Source organism: Orycteropus afer, unplaced genomic scaffold, assembly GCF_000298275.1.
Source record: "Orycteropus afer afer isolate SDZICR_OR568_19922 unplaced genomic scaffold, OryAfe1.0 scaffold00126, whole genome shotgun sequence".
Classification (NCBI taxonomy): Eukaryota; Metazoa; Chordata; class Mammalia; order Tubulidentata; family Orycteropodidae; genus Orycteropus; species Orycteropus afer.
Window position 1 is genome coordinate 656329 of NW_006921713.1, and position 18471 is coordinate 674799.

The following is an 18471-nucleotide window of genomic DNA, read 5'->3' on the forward strand; positions in this document are numbered from 1 at the left end:
AAAAAAAAAAAAAAGCTAAAAAAAATAAAATTAAAAAAAAAAAAGAATTCATCTCTCTCTCCTTGGGGCTCCTACAGTACTTTGTCCTTACTTTGATTATAGTTCAGAGGACATATTGTGTGGTAATCTCTAGCTTGTCTCTCCCCCTAAATTGTGTGTTTCTAAGAGACAGTCACTATGTCTTTATTTTTCAGTGCCTTTGATTCAGTGCATATCAATTTCACTGGACATACATTTTTGCTCAATAAATGCACAGAAAAGATACACCATCATCCATCACTTAATTATCCAGTCAAATGTGAATGCTTTAACAGCTTCATCATTCCATTCTTCCTGTTTGCAATGCTAGTAAAAATGACTTTAGAATAAATATCTACAATAAAAAAAAAAAAAATGGGAACAAACATTTTTTTGTGAAACATTTTTTTCAAAGGAGACATTCAAAAGCTAAGGCACTGTCTGCAAGTATTTTTTTTTTTCCCTGCAAAACAGTAATATTACATCATGTGGGTTGTCATGTCCTTGTCAAATTTTTATTTACGCTTATTATGAAACCCTCTGATGCCAATTCAGAGCTGCTATTTTTAAATGGATATTTTCCTTGAACTCTTTTTAATTCCTTTGGTGATTTCTGCTTGTTATGAGCAGTTGGATAGTTGTGCCTGTACATCAGGGTTCAGGAAAAGAGCAACCTGCTGCCAAGAACCACAGACCTTACCCTTGGTCACTGTTATTGTGACAGTACCACTTTCTCTAATGGAAATATCAGTATCTGGTGAGCACACTGCTGGCATTTGGTAGTGGAAATATTAACACCCTATGGCACACTAGGTAAATTAAATCTAAACATGTCTCCTGCTAAAAATAAACTAAGAGGAGGAGGTGAATCTTCAGACAGGATGAAGGAAACAGCAGTATAACAAAAAAAAAAAAAAAAAAAACACCTTTCCAATCTGGAAAAGGAACACATCAGTTCTCAAGAGGTTAAACCATTTAAAAGACAGACTGTTCAAAGGAGGGGGAAAGGTGATCTCAGAAGTCCTCACTCTGACAATTCACTTAACAAGCACATACTGTTTGTTCTCAGAAAGACAGCTTTTGAGTTTAGAAGAGTTGAAATATTCATTTCTGAAAACAGCTTGTCCTCTAGTGTTTTAATAGTTCAGTTAAAGTATGTGTGGGAGTCATAGGATGAGTACAGTGGAAATACTCCAACTTTTCCAGTGACCTTATTTGGTGCGTGATAAGAAATTGTCCAATGTGCAAGCAAAATCAAAATTCTGCCAAGCTGTCTGAATAAAGATTAATAAACAGTACCCACGATCTCCAAATATCTAATTATTGAGGCAAAAATAAGTTACATTGAGAAGCAGAAAAAGTCGAACACAATAAGATTTAATACTGCTATTATTAAAAGTAAAACTATTATAAGATTGTTATATACATTAAATGTATATAGAGTCTACGGAGTTTATATAGGAATACTATAAAGCACTGTGGTAAGACTGGGAGCTCAGATCTCAATATTGCCAGATTTGGTTCCTCAATTCACTAGGGTCAGGGGGCAACTTAACTTCTGTAAGCCTGTTTCCTCATCTTTAATACTGGAATAATAATGGTATTTACCTCTTAATATTACTGTAGATAGTAAAATGACATAGTACTGAAAGCACTAAATACTAATTTTATCCGAATAGCTAAAACATTATATAAAATACTTTTCAGGATCAATTTAGGTAGAGAGGACTCAATATAAACTGGATCACGTTTAGGTATCATACTGGTCATACTGTCAGCAGTTCTTGGAGAAGAATATCATGCTTAGTAAAGTGGAGGGTCAGAGAAAAAGGAGAAGACCCTCAAAGAGATTGATTGATATAGTAACTGCAATGATGGGCTCAAGCTTGGCAAGGATTGTGAGGATGACGCAGGACTGGGCAGCGTTTTGTTCTGTTCTACAGAGGGTTGCTATGAGTAGAAACTGACTTGATGGTACCTAATAACAAAAACATCAGAAATTAGAGAATACTAAAGTTTATCTAGCTAACTACCTTATTTTAGAAGTGAGTAAACTAATAAATGTTGCAATCTTCATTCTGATTAATTTTTTCTAATAATATCTTGTTTACTTTATCAAAAAAATATTAGCTGAAACATTCAAATGTTTACAGAAACAGTATGGGCCCAAACACATCTTAAGAAAACAATAAGATGCAAATGAAACAAAATAACAATTTCTCTTTAGAAATTTCAAAATGTTGTCTTTAATAAATTATGCTTTATAGATATTAAAGTCCTAATTTTTACCTTTACATTAATTTTTTAATTCTTCAACAGTTTTATTGAGATATAATTGAAATAACATGGTGTGCAATTCAATGGTTTTACTATGTTCCCAGAGTTGTGAAACTGTCATCACAAAATGAAACCCCAAGCCCATGAGCGCACAGTGCCCATTTCTCCCACCCCCTATGCAATACCCAGCCATTGCCAACCACTAATCTGCTCTCTTTTTCTATAGATTTGCCTATTTTGGACATTTCATATAAATGATATTATATAATATACTGTCTTTTGTGATTAGTTTCTTTCACTTAGCATAATGTTTTCAAGGTTCAGCCATGTTGTAGCATGTATCAGTGTTCATTCCTTTGTATTGTTCAATATTTATGATACATGATTATACTATCTTTTATTTATTTCCCTATTTATTGATAGATATTTGGGTTTTTTTTTTCCCCAAATATTTGGTTATTATGAATAATGCTCCTATGTACAAGTTTTTGTGTGGATATATGTTTTTATTTTTCTTCAGTATATACCTAAGAGTGGAACTACTGGGTTATAAGATGACTCTATGTTTAAGACTGAGGAATTGCTAAAGTGTTTTTCAAAGCACTACACCATTTTACATTCCCACCATGTATGATGCTTACAGTTTCACCAAATTCTAACATGTGTTTTATTCTATTTTTTTTTTAATTGTTACAGCCACCTTAGTGAGTATGATGTGGTATCTCATTGTGGTTTTCATTTGCATATCTCTTATGGATAATGTTATTGAGTTTATTGGTCATTTATCTATCTTTGAAAAAATCAATTCAGGTCCTTTGTTCATTTTTAAATTGGGTTATTAATTGTTTCATTTTTGAGTTCCCATTGCTCTTTATATATTCTGGAAATAATTCCCTTTATCAGATAAATGATTTTGTAAATATTTTTTCCTATTCTATACATTGTTACTTTCACATTATAAACCAACTCTTTATTAGCTGATTGATTCAATAGTAGTAAGATAATAACTATAATAATATGCTAAATCTTACTTCAGCAAAAAAAAATAGAATTATAAAAAATAAAATTTGGGCAGATTTTGGCTATCTGTCGTTGTTGTTGTTATGTGCCGTCGAGTCGGACCCGGCTCATTGCTATCTATATATATCTAAATCAGGAATATATGTTAGAACTAAGGTGGAAATAACTACTTGTCTTCTCCAGCAAGATAATTAGCTGTGAATGATCTCAGTGAAAGTAATCAATCATTAACTGATTTTACCATATCATTATTTCAATAATTCATTTAATTGTACAAATAATGTGGTAGATAAACATAATGTCATTGTTATGGATTGAATTGTGACCACCCCTCCCTGCCCCCAAATATGTGTTGAAGTCCCAGTCCCTGCATCTGTAAATTTGACTCTGGTTTGAAGTAGGTTTTTCTTTTGTTATGCTGATGGGGTCATATTAGCAGAGAGTGGGTCCTAAACCTAATCACTTCTAAGTGATAACTTATATAAAGAGCAGGTTAGATAGACACACACACAAAGGGAAGATGGGAGACAAAGACAGACACATCTATAAGGTCTGGAATGCTAAGGATTGCTGGCAGTTACTAGCAGCTAAAAGAAATAAAAGAGGGATTGACTCTTCAAACTGACACCCTGAATTTGGACTTCTAGCTCACTTACCTGAGAGAAAATAAATTTCTGGCCTTAAGTATTTGTGGTAATTTTTTTGTTTGTTTGCAGCACTATCAAACTAAGCCATTTCTCCAATAAATTAAAATAAACTGTTAAAACAAACTATAAATAATCACTGTATTTTAGAAAATGATTGATTAAGTCAATATTGAGTAAATAGTATGCCCCAGTTATTAAGCCCTTGGGATATGGAGACACTAAGATGAACTGTTTGTATTAAAGGAGCTCTCAGGGTAATGTAGGTGAAAACATACATTTTACATGTATGTTGGTTATTTAATGTATGCATTTAACATGTGTAAATACATTAAAGGAGCTCTGGTAGCAGAGTGCCTAAGGCATTTGACTACTGACCAGAAAGTTGGCAGTTCAAACCCACTAGCCACTTCGTGGAAGGAAGATTAGTCAATCTACTTCCGTAAAGATTTACCACCTTGGAAACCCAGTGAGGGTCACTCTGTGTTTACATTGCAGTAACATGTTCTTTATAAAGCAACACGGCACTGCACTACTCACAAGTGATCATCTCTACAATGCGAAGTTAGGGAAGGCTCCACATTGTGTGTTCCACAAAGTTTTATAAAAGGAAAAAAGTCTCTAAGCCCAAATGATATTAAAAGTTATATATTTTAAAGAGGAAGGGGGCACCTGTGGACACATTAATTAATGGAAGACTCCATAAAACTAAGTAAAATCTTCAATGCGAGAGGCGTAAAAAATAAAGGATTCTAAATGGTTAATAAGTTTAGATGATTGAGAACAAGCTAGTGAGTCTTGCAACTAATAGGAAATTTCCTTCAGTTCTGGTAGTATAGGGTTAAAGCATTTGGCTGCTAAGCACAAAGCTTAGCAGTTCAAACCTACTAGTCACTCCATGGGAGAAAGTTGAGGCAGTCTACTTCCATAAAGATTTACAACCTTGGAAACTCTATGGGGCAATTCTACTCTGTCCTAAAGCATTTCCGTGAGTCAGAACTGACTCGATGGCAGTAGCTTTCATCATTTGGTTTTGGTCTTTGCTATACCAGGGGTTTTATAAAAGAAACCAATTTTTAAACAAACCTAAACAAATCAGCTTAACTAGCTTCTTCACATCATTTCACACTTGATCCTTCTCTCAGGATCATGGCAGATGATTCAAAGCGGAGTTGGTTTTAAAATTTTTCCCTCACTCTAGAAAATTCAGCCTTATTTCATGGAATCAAAGTACTGATGTTATCAAGACAGACTTAAAATGTCTGTTCTTGGATTTGAGCACAAGAGGGAAGCCAAGGAAAAGCTACTTCTCCTAAGCCAGAGCCTGATACCTCATTTGTATCCAGATCTATCGCCCTAACAAGAAGACATCATTATTCCCCTCTGTATTTTATTGAAGAAGGAGTTGTAGAAAATATGAGGTGTGGGTTGGAAAAACTAAAACAAACAAACAAAAACCTCTTATCATCATTATGATATTACTTGTGTCCCTACTATAAAGAAAGCATTTTTCTATATTTTGCATATTTCAATGGTAAAATATATGGTCTAATATTTCAAGGATTTTTTTTTTTGAGAGGGACAGCTATAGGGAATTTTCCCCAATTATTATTATGTTGTTATTGTTATATTGTTATTTATGAAAGAACAACTAGACTTTTATTTTAAGAAACTATTACTATCATTTATGCTTCAAGTTCAGTACAGAAGACACCAACGTTGCTTCCATACTGAACCTAACTCACTGCCATTGAGTCGATTCTAACTCTTAACAACCCCCGTAGGATTTTTAAGGCTGTAATCTTTATGGAAGCAGATGGCCTCTTCTTTTTTCCATGGAAAGGCTGGTGAATTTAAACCACAGACCTTTTGGTTAGAAGCCAAATGCCTTAAGTGCTGCACCATTAGAACTCCAATGTAGCTTGGAGTTGTCTACAATTAGTATGCATAGTTTATATTTATCTAAATTCAGTATCATAGCTTTTGAAATCAGAAACAAACAGAATAACTACTGAATTAATTTTATAGTCATTGATTTTTTTTCTTTTCAAGTAAATTCTTCTCAATCAGTGATATATTTGCTTTGAAGTTCTTACCTGGAAGTCAAAAGCCCAAGTGCCTCCAAAGGGTGAGAAAATGTCCATGCTCTCAAAATGGTATGCATATCTGCAACAGTTCTTTCATCCCATCCAGGGGCACTACCCAGCACCAAAGGAAGGGAGCAGTTTTCATTATTGCAGTAGAAGCGATAAAACCATAAGTATCTTCTCTTTTCCTCAGAGAGTCTGCAAAACCGAATGGCAAAGTATAATTTACATAAGTTAACTGAACTAGAAAATGTTGCTATAAACACATAGTACAAGACCTTACTCTGGTTCCTTGAGGTTTATCTTATTTTATTTGGAGAACAAGTCCTTTATCTTCTTGGGACAGTTTGGTAGGGTATTTCATCAACTTATTTCCCAGTAACTTTATTCCTTTTGCAGAAAAAACAAAAACAAAAACAAAAAAAACCCACACTTTTAGTTCAGGTAATTCATCTTTATTTTTCATCCCTCTTATCCTTGTCATTTTTTCCAAAATGTCATTTTGGGTGGCAAAATCTGTCTTCTTTAGGGCAGATCAAGTTATCTGAACCCTGGAACATGAACAATTTAGAACAGATATCAACTATTTATGGTCTTACTTTCTTAAAAATTATCTCAGATCCAAGTGAACCTGTAAAAAAAATGGCTTATTTTAAAAAGATAGTATTCCTTCATCTCAAAGCAAGTTTCATGAAAGTTCAGAAAACACTTTACTCTAAATTTCAAAAACAAAGAACTCAATTTATCCCTGCATTCTTGTTTTAAACTCTCAGAGTTCACTGGAAGTTTGGGGTTAAAATGCCAGTGACTAGGACTTCCTTAAATGCGCAAGTATTTCCCCCTGGAGAGCAATCCCAAACAGAAGATCTATATTTTGAAATAGGGCCATTCACTGGCTGACAGTTTGTCCTGTTTTGCTTACACTCCAGCAGCAACATTCAGAAACACAGTTCAGATGGAGGACAGCATTTCTTATATGACAATGACAGCTTTTGAACACTGCTTCCTGCAAACTGACATTCTGTTGCTGAGCTTAAATCAGCTAAAACACCCAAGAAAGTTAATAAGAAATATTAAAATATTTAAAGGTCAATGTTTCTCAACAATGTGTTCTGAAGCTATCTTCACCTATAAAATGAAAGGATTGGATTAGAGACGATTTTTAAAGGGTTCTTAGGTTATTTTCCTATGTTTTGTCATTGCTCCCAAAAGAAAGCCCTTAGAAGACAAAAATTCCATAACAAAATTACTAAAAAAAATTTTGCCTGATTAAATTCCTTTCTCCTTAATATTGAATAATGCTTTAAAAATCTTTTTATGCAACAAAATTTATACAGAAAGAAGTGTACAGATTCATTTCAATAAATTTTGGCAAATACATAGATACGGTGAAAAACACATTCCACTCCTATCAAGATGTAAAATCATTTTCTTATGCCTGTTTCCAGTCAATCCGCATTTACACTTCCACTAGAGGCAATCAGAGGTGTGATTTCTTTCACTTTAGCTTAATATTACCTATTTTGAAATTTAAATAAATGAAATCAGAAAGTGTATTCTGTCTGCTTTTTTTTCACTCACTATGTTTTCAAAATTATCCATGTTGTTGAGTGTGTCAGTGGTTTATTTTTTATATTAACGAGTATTACTGCTTTGTATGAATTTACCATAATTTGTTTACCCTTTCTCCTATTTGATGGCTATCTGTGTTGTTTCCTGTTTTGGTATATAATGAATAAATCTTCTGTGAATATTTGTGCAAAAGTTTTTGTGTGGACATACCACATTTTTATGCAAATATCGCACAGCTGCCTTCTAGGTTTGTTTGCCAACAACACCCTACTTCTCAAGGTATTTTCCTAAGCCCTATGCTGATGTTGCTGTGTTAAAAAAAAAAAAAAAAAATTAGCATAGCATGCTTATGAAAATACTGGGGGGGGGGGCAGTTGGCAAACAAATGTAGAAGGCTTGTGTTGAGTATAAATGTGATAAATACAGTATTTTTCATTTCTCCTTGAAGAACCTAGGAGGGTGTGATAGTTGGAGCTGTGTGTCAACTTGGCTGGACCACAATTCTGTGTGGTTTAAGCTCTTGTGATGTAGTTATTCCCATGATGGGATCAGATGATTATGTTTTGAGCAGGCAATCTGTTGAAAGGGAGTTTTCCTAGGGGTGTGGCCTGCTTCCAGTATATCTATGGACATTCCGGGAAAAGAGACATTCTTCTGTGGATCGGGATTCTGTTGTGCTGCCTGCAACTGTCCGTGAGTGAACAATCCACCATTCGGCCTGGAGATCTTGGATTCATCATTCGTTGGAGTCAACAGCCGGTGTACTGCCTGCTAGCCTTGAACTCCTCAGCCCCTGTGGCTGCAAGAGTTGGGAAAAGCCTCCAGCTTGACGTTTGATCCAGGAACTTTGGACTTGCCAGCTTCTATAAGTGTGTGAGCCATTTTCCTAAGATAAATTTCTCTCTATATAAATATATATAAGATTTACTGGTTTTGTTTCTCTAGAGAACCCAGTCTAACACAGAGGGTAATGATTGGGTTGTATACCAGATATTTGTTTACTTTTTGAAGAAATTGTCAAACATTTATAAAATGGTTGTAAGATTTTATATTTTTACCAGCAGAATATGAGTTTCTCAATTATACCACATTTTGCCAGCACTTGATTTTGTCTGTGGAAATTTTTATGTGGTTTCTAAACAATATCTTCCTTTTACAAATGTCTGTTCATTTGTGTACTTTTTTTGTTTCATTATTTGAATGTTTGAATTTATTTGTAGGATTTCCTCATGTATTCATATATTCTGGATACAAATTTTTTTTGTTATACAAATATTTTGATCATATTTTCTCTCAGAATATGACTTGCCTATTAATTTTCTTCATAGTGCTTTTTGATGAATGGTTTTAAGTTTTGACTAAGTTTCATTTATAAAATTTTTATGGTTAATATGCTTTTTCTTTTTTGTTCATGATAGTTTTTTCTACCCTATCACCCATCCTGCTAAGTTTTCTTGTGAAAGCTTTATAGTTTTATATTTCACATCAGAGAGGATGATTTATCCTTATTTATTTATTTATTTTTTAGTATGGTATGAAGTATACATCACATTCTTTTTTTTCCATGTTTATATAGTTGCTGAAAAGAACTTTTCTCACATATTGTTTTGGCTATTTTGTAAAAAAAAAAATTAAAAATATATAAATGCAGGTCTATTTTGGAGTTTTTTTTCTCTTTGATTTTTTTCATTGATTTACTTGCCTATCAAGTCAATATCATATTATTTTGATTACTAAAACTTTATTCTAATTCATAAAATTAGATTTGAAAATCTTCCAGTTTTATTTTTTTCAAGAATAAAAGATTACTGTAACTTTATTGTACGTTTTGAAATCAGACTTGTAAATCCTCCAACTTTGCTATTCTTTTTTAAGATTGTTTTGCTTATTTCAATCAAATATTCATGTTTCCATGTATATATTAGAAAGGTTGGTTTTCCGAACCCACCCAGAGGCACCTCACAGATAGTCCTATCTGCTTCTGAAAGGTCAAAGCATTGAAAACTCTATGAAGTTTAGTAAGAGCATGCATATGCGGGGTAGCCATGAGTTGAAACAGCAACTAATAGCAACAACAAGATAGTGTAGATATACTGATTATTAACTATCTCCATTTTATTTAACATTTTCATTGTACCTTAATTTTGAAATAAAATTTTACTGGTTATAGAATTCTAGATTGACAAATTATATTTTTTTCATTTCAATATGTAAAAGTATTATTGTACTATCTTTTAGCCTGAATTCTTTCTGATTAGAAGTTAGCAGTTAATCTTATCATAGGTTCCTTTTGGGTAGTTTATCATGTTTTTAAGACTTTTATCTTTATTTTTAGTTTTCAGAAATTTGACTATGATGTGCCTATGGGTGTTTGTGTGTTTGCTTCAAGGTTGCTAAGTTTCTTATATCTGTGGGTTGATTTTTCTTTGATCAAATTTGTAAAATTATTGTCATTCTTTCCTTCTTCCCTCCTTCCTTCCCTCTCCCTCTTTTCCACCCTCCCTCTTCTTCTTCCTCTTTTTTTCTCCCTCCCCACATCTCTCCTCTCCTTCTCCATCCTAATGTACATATGCTATATTGCTTGATAATATACCATATGTCACGAAGTCCATCCATTATTTTCCAAACCAAACCAAACCAAACTACCTGCTATTGAGTTGATTCTGACTTATAGCGATCCTCACTGGGTTTCTGAGGCAGTAAATCTTTACGCAAGTAGTAGATTGCTCCACCTTCCTTCCTTGGAGCAGCTGGTGGGTTTGAACCTTCAGGTTAGCAAATGCCTTAGGCACTGCTCCGCCAGAGCTCCTTATTCATTACTTTCAGGATTTTTTTTTTTTTTCTATGCTTCAGCATGGCAATTTCTGTTGCTCTATCTTCAAACTTACCTACTGTTCTCCTGCATCTGCAATCAATTAAACCCATCCAAGTTTTTGTTTGTTTGTTACTGTGTTTTTCAATTTCTTAAATATCTTAAATGTTGTTGTTGTTAGGTAACATAGGGTCAGTTGTGACTAATAGTGACCCTATGTACAACAGAGCAAAATACTGCCCAGACTTATGTCATCCTCACAATCACTGCTGTATTGGGCCCATTGTTGCTCCCACTGTGTCAATCCATCTTATTGCAGGCCTTAGCCTTCTTTGTTCACCGTCCACTTTACCAAGCATGATGTCCATGATTGGTTCCTCTTAATAACATAGTCAAAGTAAATGAGATGAACTCTTGCGATTCTTGCTTCTAAGGAACATTCTGGCTCTACTTCTTCCAAGACAGATTTGTTCACTCTTCTGGCAGTCGATGATGTAATCAATATTCTTCATCAAAACCATAATTCAAAGACATCAGTTCTTATTTAGTCGTTCTTATTCATCATTCATCTTTCACTATCTGGCCAGCTGATTTGATAAAATCCATATACATGCCCATTCTAAAGAAAGATGAGCCAATGGAATGCAGACATCTTTATAATAGCCATATTAAAATATTAACTTGTAATTTTCAGGTCTGTTTCAGTAACTGCTCCTCTCTCTTACCCAGTTATGGGCTGTAACTTTCTGCTTCTTGCCATGTTTAGCAATTTTTATTATATGCATTTTTTTAATCATTTGATATTAAATATTTTAATTTATTTTGGAATCAATTTAATTACTGAGGGATCAGTTTGATACCTTTGAGAATTATTATTAAGATTTATTAGGCTGGGTCTGCTATTGCTTTTATTAGGTGTTATTGAGTTGTCTCTGACTCACAGTGACCTTTTGTAAAACAGAAACACTGTCTTGTCCTGTGTCATCATCACAATATTTGCTCTGCTTGAAACCATCATTGCATGGAGGGTCTTTGCCTTTTTCATGGACCATTCACTTTACTAAACATGATATCCTTCTCCAGGGACCAGTTTTTTCTGTCAACATGCCTAAGGTAGGTCAGACAAAGTCTGCTCATTCTCACTTCTAAGAAGAACTCCAGCTTATTTCTTCCAAGACAGATTTATTCATTCTTTTGGTAGTCCATGACATTTTCAGTACTTTTCACCAACATCACAATTCAAACGCATTAATTCTTCTTCAGTCTTACTCATTGCCCAGCTTTTACATACATATGATGCTATTGAATGTAACATGGCTTGGGTCATGCTCACCTTAATCTGCAAAGTGACATCTTTACTCCTTGGCACTTTGAAGCTTCTTTTTGTAGCAGATTTGTCCAGTGAAATCTGAATTCTTCACTGCTGCTTCCATGGGTGTTGATAGTGGATCCAAATAAAATGAAATCCCTGACAACTTCAATCTGTTTTCCGTTTATCATGCTGTTGTTTATTGTCCAGTTGTATTTTGTTTTCTTTATTTTGAGGTGTAACCCATACTGAAGACTATAGTCACTGATGCTTCAAGTCTCCACTTTCAGCAAGCAAGGTGGTGTCATCTGCATATTACAGGCTATTAATGAGTCTTCCTCCAATACTGATGCTGTATTCTTCTTCATATAATGCACCTTCTTAGATTATTTGCTCAGCATACATACTGAATAAATATGGTGAAAGGATATATCCCTGACACATAACTTTCCTGATTTTAAACCATTTAGCATTCCTTTAATACCTCTGGTGGCAGAGTGCCTAAGGCATTTGACTGCTAATCAGAAGGCTGGCGGTTCAAACCCACCAGTCACTCCTCGAAGGAAGGTTGGGCAATCTACTTCCATAGTGATACTGACTTGGAAACCCAAGGAGGGGTTGCCATGAGTTGGATCTCACTTGATGGCAGTGGGTGGGTGTGGTAGCATTCCCTTGTTCTATTTGAAACACTGGCTCTTGGTCTATGTACATGTTTTTAATGAGCAAAATTAAGTGTTCTGGAATTCCTATTCTTTGCAATGTTATCCATAATTTGTTATGATCCACATAGTTGAATGCCTTTGCATAGTAGAAAGAAAGAAAGAAAGAAAGACAGAAAGAAACCAAACACAGGCAAACATCTTTCTCATATTCTTTGCTTTCAGCCAAGATCCATCTATCAGTAGATATTCCACACCCTCTTCTGAATCTGACTTGACTTGCTGGTGGTTCTGTGTCAGTATGCAGCTGCAATTTTTTTTTTTTTTTTAAATTATCTTCAGCAAAATTTTACTTGCGTATGATATTAATGATATTGTTCAATAATTTCTGTATTCTGTTGGATCACCATTCTTTGGAATGTATATAAATCTAGATCTCTTCCAGTTGGTTGGCCAGTAGCTCCTTTTCAAATTTCTTGGCATAAACAAGTGAGCACCCTCTGTGTTATATCCATTTGTTGAAATACCTCAATGGATATTCTTTCAATTCCTAGAGGCTTGGTTTGAACCAATATCTTCAGTACAGCTTGCATTTCTTCCTTCAATATTATCAATTCTTGATCATATAGTATCTCCTGAAATAGGTGAACATTGATAAATTCTTTTGGTACAGTGACTCTGTATATTCCTTCCATCTTCGTTTGAGGCTTCTGCATCATTCAATATTTTGTCCAGAGAGACCTTCAATATTGTAATTCGAGGTTTGATTTTTTTTTTTTTTCTTCAGTTCTTTCTGTTTTAGAAATGCGAAGTGTGTTCTTCCCTTCTGTTTTTCTAACTCCAGGTCTTTGCACATTTCATTATAATACTTCATTTTGCCTTCTGGAGCTACTCTTTGAAATCTGTTTAGCTCTTTTATTTCATTTCTTCCATTCACTTTAGCTACCCGCCATTCAAGATCACATTTCAGAGTCTCTTTTGACATTCACTTTGGCCTTTTCTTCCTTTCCTGTCTTTTTAATGACCTTTTGCTTTCTTCATGTGTGATATTCTTAATGTCCTTCACTCTGTCAGTTTGTCATACTGTGGTGGCTTACATGTTGCTGTGATGCTGGAGGCTATGCCCCTGGTATTTCAAATACCAGTAGTGTCACCAATGGAAGAAAGATTTCAGCAGGGCTTCCAGACTAAGACAGACTGGGAAGAAGGATTGGGTCATACACTTCTGAAAAAAATGGCCACTGAAAACCTATGTATAGTGGTGAAACACTGTTTGATATATTACTGGAAAACATTGTAAATAGCAGTGAACCACTGTCTGATATGCTGCTAGAAGATGAGCCCTTCAGGTTGGATGACATTCAAAATAAAATTGAGGAAGAGCTGCCTCTGCAATGTAGAGTCAGTCTTAATTATGTGGATGGAATAAAGCTTTCAGGACCTTAATCTGCTGATGTGGCATGATTCAAAATGAGAAGAAACAGCTGTGAATATCTATTAATAATCTGAACATGGAATATACAGTGTATGCATCTAGGAAAATTGGAAGTTGTCAAAACTGAAATGGAGCACATAAAGATTGATATACTAGGCATTAGAGAGTTGAAATGGACTGGTATTGGCCACTTTGAATCAGACAATCATATCATCCACTATGCTGGGAATGACATATTATATTAAAGTGGAAGAGTATCATATTCATCATCAAAAAGAACATTTCAAGATCTATCTTGAAGTACAATGCTGTCAGTGATAGGACAACATCCATACACATACAAGAAAGACCAGTTAACAGTACTATTATTCAAATTTATGCATTATTCAAATTTACACATTACTAAAGTCAAAGATGAAGAAATTGATGTTTTTTTCTTTCTTTTTTTTTTTTACCAACTTTTGAAGTCTGAAATTGACCAAACATGAAATCAAGATATATTGATAATTACTGCTGATTAAAAGGCAAAAGTTGGAAATAAAGAAGAAGCTTCAGTTGTTGGAAAATATGGCCTTGCTGATAGAAATGACTCCAGAGACAGCATGACAGAATTTTTCATGATCAACAACTTCTTCGTTGCAAAATCATTTTTTTACTCAACATAAATGGTGACTGTACACATGGACCTCACCAGATGCAATACACAAAAATCAAATAGACTACATCTGTGGAAAGAGATGATGGAGAAGCTCAATATATCAGTCAGAACAAGGCCAGAAGCGAACTATGGATCACAGCATCAATTGCTCGAATGCAAGTTTAAATCGAAGCTGAAGAAAATTATGACAAATCTATGAGAGCCAAAATACAACCTTGATTATATTCCACCTGAATTTAGAGACCACTGAAGATCAGATTTTATGCACTGAACACAAAAAACTGAAGACCAGACAAGTTATGGGAGGTTGGATCTAGTGTAGTCTTAATCTAATACTAGAATAGTCTTATTTATAATATGTATCTACTACTCTCTATTGAATATTTAGGTGTTCAGTGATGTTTCACTGTTCTGACTGGTCAGATCCTATCTCCTGGCAATGTGCAAACTCTAGAACCCACATTTATTCACAGTTGCCCAGTAGCTTTTCTCTTTCAGGTTCTGCAAATCCTCTCCTTGCTCATGAATAACTTAGAAGTCAGCTAAACAGTGAAGAGGCCCTTGATACAAAAATATGAAGCACTTATTCTGCACTTAATTCTTCACTCACTGTCAAGTTCTTAAAATTCCAGGTGCTTCAGCATTATCTAACTCTGATCTCTGCCTTTTTTCTACACAAGGCCTGCTTTCTCTTTTTGACTCTGTTTCAAAGCTGTGGTGGACAGTGCAAGCTGCGTCACTTTAATCATAGGGTTCACTTCATGTATTGTCTATTGTTAAATTTCAGAAAACAGTTGTTTCATATCTATATATTTATATATCTTTTCATAGTTATTTAAAGCAGAGAAATTAGTCTTGAACTGGTTGTCTTTCATGGCTAGATATGGAAGTTTTAAGTTCTTTTCAAAGAAAATATTCTTATATCTTTATTTCTGGGAACTTCATCCTACCTGGAAATACTCTTCTATTTGGCATAAAAATGAAGAATTTTTACTTTTATTTTCTGTTTTTAAAAAAATAATAACTACTATAGACACCTTTTCAATGGAATCATTTAATTTGAACTTTCTAACTTGATCAGCTTCAAAGAAGGAACAGTAAAGCCATCAACTAAATGATAAAAATGTCATATTTGGAAACAGAAGTTAATGTAATTCTAACACAAGTTTTATCACATTGAAAGCTGTTCTCCATCTGTTGTCACATTCCAGAATATAACTGTGCTGCACTGAACATTAATAATTATATTTGAGTGGACAAAGAAGAAGGAAATGTCGGTTATTTTATGTCCAAGTAATTAACTAAAATAGATATAGAAGTATAAAACAAATGGAAATTATTAGGGTTCATTTAATAAGACAAACTTCTAACATTTAAAGGCAGTTAGTATGATTACTCTTTCTTTGGTTTTGATCTTGTTTTTCTCAATATGTTTAAAATTTAAGTTTATTGGTTCCTGGCCAATAAATATATGTACACAGATGTTTCATCTAGTAAAGTAACAGTAAACTAGTATGGCAATGGATCTTCAACATGTGTGCCATAAAACTATGAGAATATTTCATTCTCTATACCCCTTAAGGCAATTGCTTATACCAGACAGGATGCAAGGGAACTTATTCATTATGACATATGTATTTTATATTTATTTTTTAATCAGACACAGCTAAAGCACTGGACATACAGTGATAAAAAATATAGATATGTTTCTTACATATATATATCGGCAGCTCTGGTAGCATAGTGCCTAAGGCATATATATATATATATATATATATATATATATATATATATTGTTGTTGTTGTTATGTGCCGTTGAGTCGGCCCTGACTCATAGCGACCCCTCCTTGGGTTTCCGAGGCAGTATCACTACGGAAGTAGGATTGCCCAACCTTCCTTCCGAGAAGTGGTTGGTGGGTTTGAACCGCCAGCCTTCTGGTTAGCAGTCAAGTGCCTTAGGCACTATGCTACCAGAGCTCCTAGAGCTCCTATACACACACACACACACACACACACACAGAGCATAGATAAAAACATAGAAACCAAACACTGCCATGGAGTCATTTCCGACTCATAGTGACCTATCCTTGGGTTTCTGAGGCAGTGTCTTTGTGGAAGTATATTGCCCAAACTTCCTTCTGAGGAGTGGCTGGTGGATTTGAACTGTCAGCCTTCTTGTTAGCAGTCAAATGCTTTAGGCAATATAGATAGTTCTTACAAATTAATGAGGGAGGGGGGCAAGTAATAAATACATGCATAAACAAGATAAGAAAACATTGTACTATGACAACATAAAAAGTAAAATGGTAAAGACTAAGTAGAAAAATACTTCATTAGATAGGATACTCAAAAAAGACCTCTATAAGTAAAGACCTAAAAGATAAGATGATTCAGTCTTGTGGAGAACTGAGGAAAGGGCATTTCAGGTAGAGATAACTTAAAAAGGTCTTGAGATAGGAAATGGAATAGCAGGTTTGGAGTACATGAAGGAGACCGATGTTACTGAGTTGAAGTGAATGAGATGGCAAAACACAAGATGAAATTAGAAAGCATGGTGGTAACCAGCTTGTCCAAGGTGCCATATACTATAATCAGATAAACTGTATAAAGCATCAGTGGCATCACCAGGGTAGGTGTCTCCTAGTGTGGTAACTCATGGTGTCACCCTCCCTAGGAACCTCTTCTTGTACCAGACTGTAAAGAGTCCTTAGTAATGCTTATCATCAGTTTTAACCACAGAATAATATAGTTGTAAACTGCTCAAATATTTCTTTTTTTAAATAACTTATTATTGTTGTTGTTGACAATATACACAGCACAACACACACTAATTCAACAATTTCTATATGCAAGATTCACTGACACTGATTGCACTCTTTGAGCTGTGCAATCATTTCCATCTTCCTTTTCTAAGTTTTTCCTCCCCATTAACATACATTCACTGCCTCCTAAATTTCCTATCTAATCTTATGAGTTGTCGATATGATCCCACATAGATAGATCTTAAAAGAATGCAATCCTCAAGGCAGACATTCTTTATTAGTTAATTTAATATTCCTTATATGAATACTAACAATAAAATTATCTTATAAAGTCTTTCCATACTGAATTACAATATTATTAGTAACTGAGCAGAAGCCTTTTAATTTCTCCTTCTCCTTTAATTATGACATCATTCTCAAAGAGGTTATTGATATAAGTTCACAAATGCTAATTAATGCAATATTGGAGCTAAAACACCAGAAAATTTGACAAAATCAGCAACTATAGAAAGAAAAACAATATTGTGTGCTTGTAGCATGTGCAGATGGAATAGTGTGATTTGAACCATAATTGAGTAATATGGACAGTTTATTATTATTATTATTATTTTATTGAGATTTGGGTGAAAGTTTACAGAGCAAACTCATCTTCCATTCAGCAGTTCACATACACTTTGTCTCGTGACATTGACTATAATCTCCAACAATGCAACAACTCTCCTTACACTTCTCCCCATAGTTACCGTGGTGGTTATGTTTTTGTGTCAACTTGGCTAGGCCTGCTTGAGTGGCTGGGCAGCTGGTGGTAGTTATTCCCCATGATGAGACTGGCAATCAGGTCCATGGTGGAATCTACCACAAGCAGCTGAGTAGCTGCCTTGGGGAATGTGGTCTGCTTCCTGTATTTAAGAAGAAGCCTTGGGAATGGTCTCTAGCCTATGGCACACTTGGACACTTCATGTAGCCATGTCGTTGTTCAGCAGCCTGCTATGCTCTGCCGACCTTGGGACTTACAGTGGACTTAAGTTAATGGCCTGACGCATAGTTTGGTAACATCGGGACTGTGCCTTTTGACAACCTTGAGGCTTTTTGTCAAGCTTGGGGCTTCTCAGCCTCAGCAACCAGCAGCTGTCTTAGTGAAGAAATACCTCTAGCTCCACTGGGCCGGGAGCAGGAGGCAGAGCTGGACCACAAGGTTGAGGGGCTTTCACCCAGCCC

At 34.7% G+C, this 18471-nt stretch overlaps 1 protein-coding gene across 1 annotated transcript in view; it reads right to left on the reverse strand.

Annotated features, from left to right (window-relative positions):
* PIK3C2G (phosphatidylinositol-4-phosphate 3-kinase catalytic subunit type 2 gamma) overlaps positions 1–18471 on the reverse strand; it is a 654890-nt gene that overhangs the window by 463527 nt on the left and 172892 nt on the right. The window contains exon 15 of the mRNA XM_007944442.1: positions 6056–6244. Within this exon, the coding sequence (XP_007942633.1) occupies positions 6056–6244 (189 nt within the window). The remainder of the gene's footprint in view (positions 1–6055; positions 6245–18471) is intronic.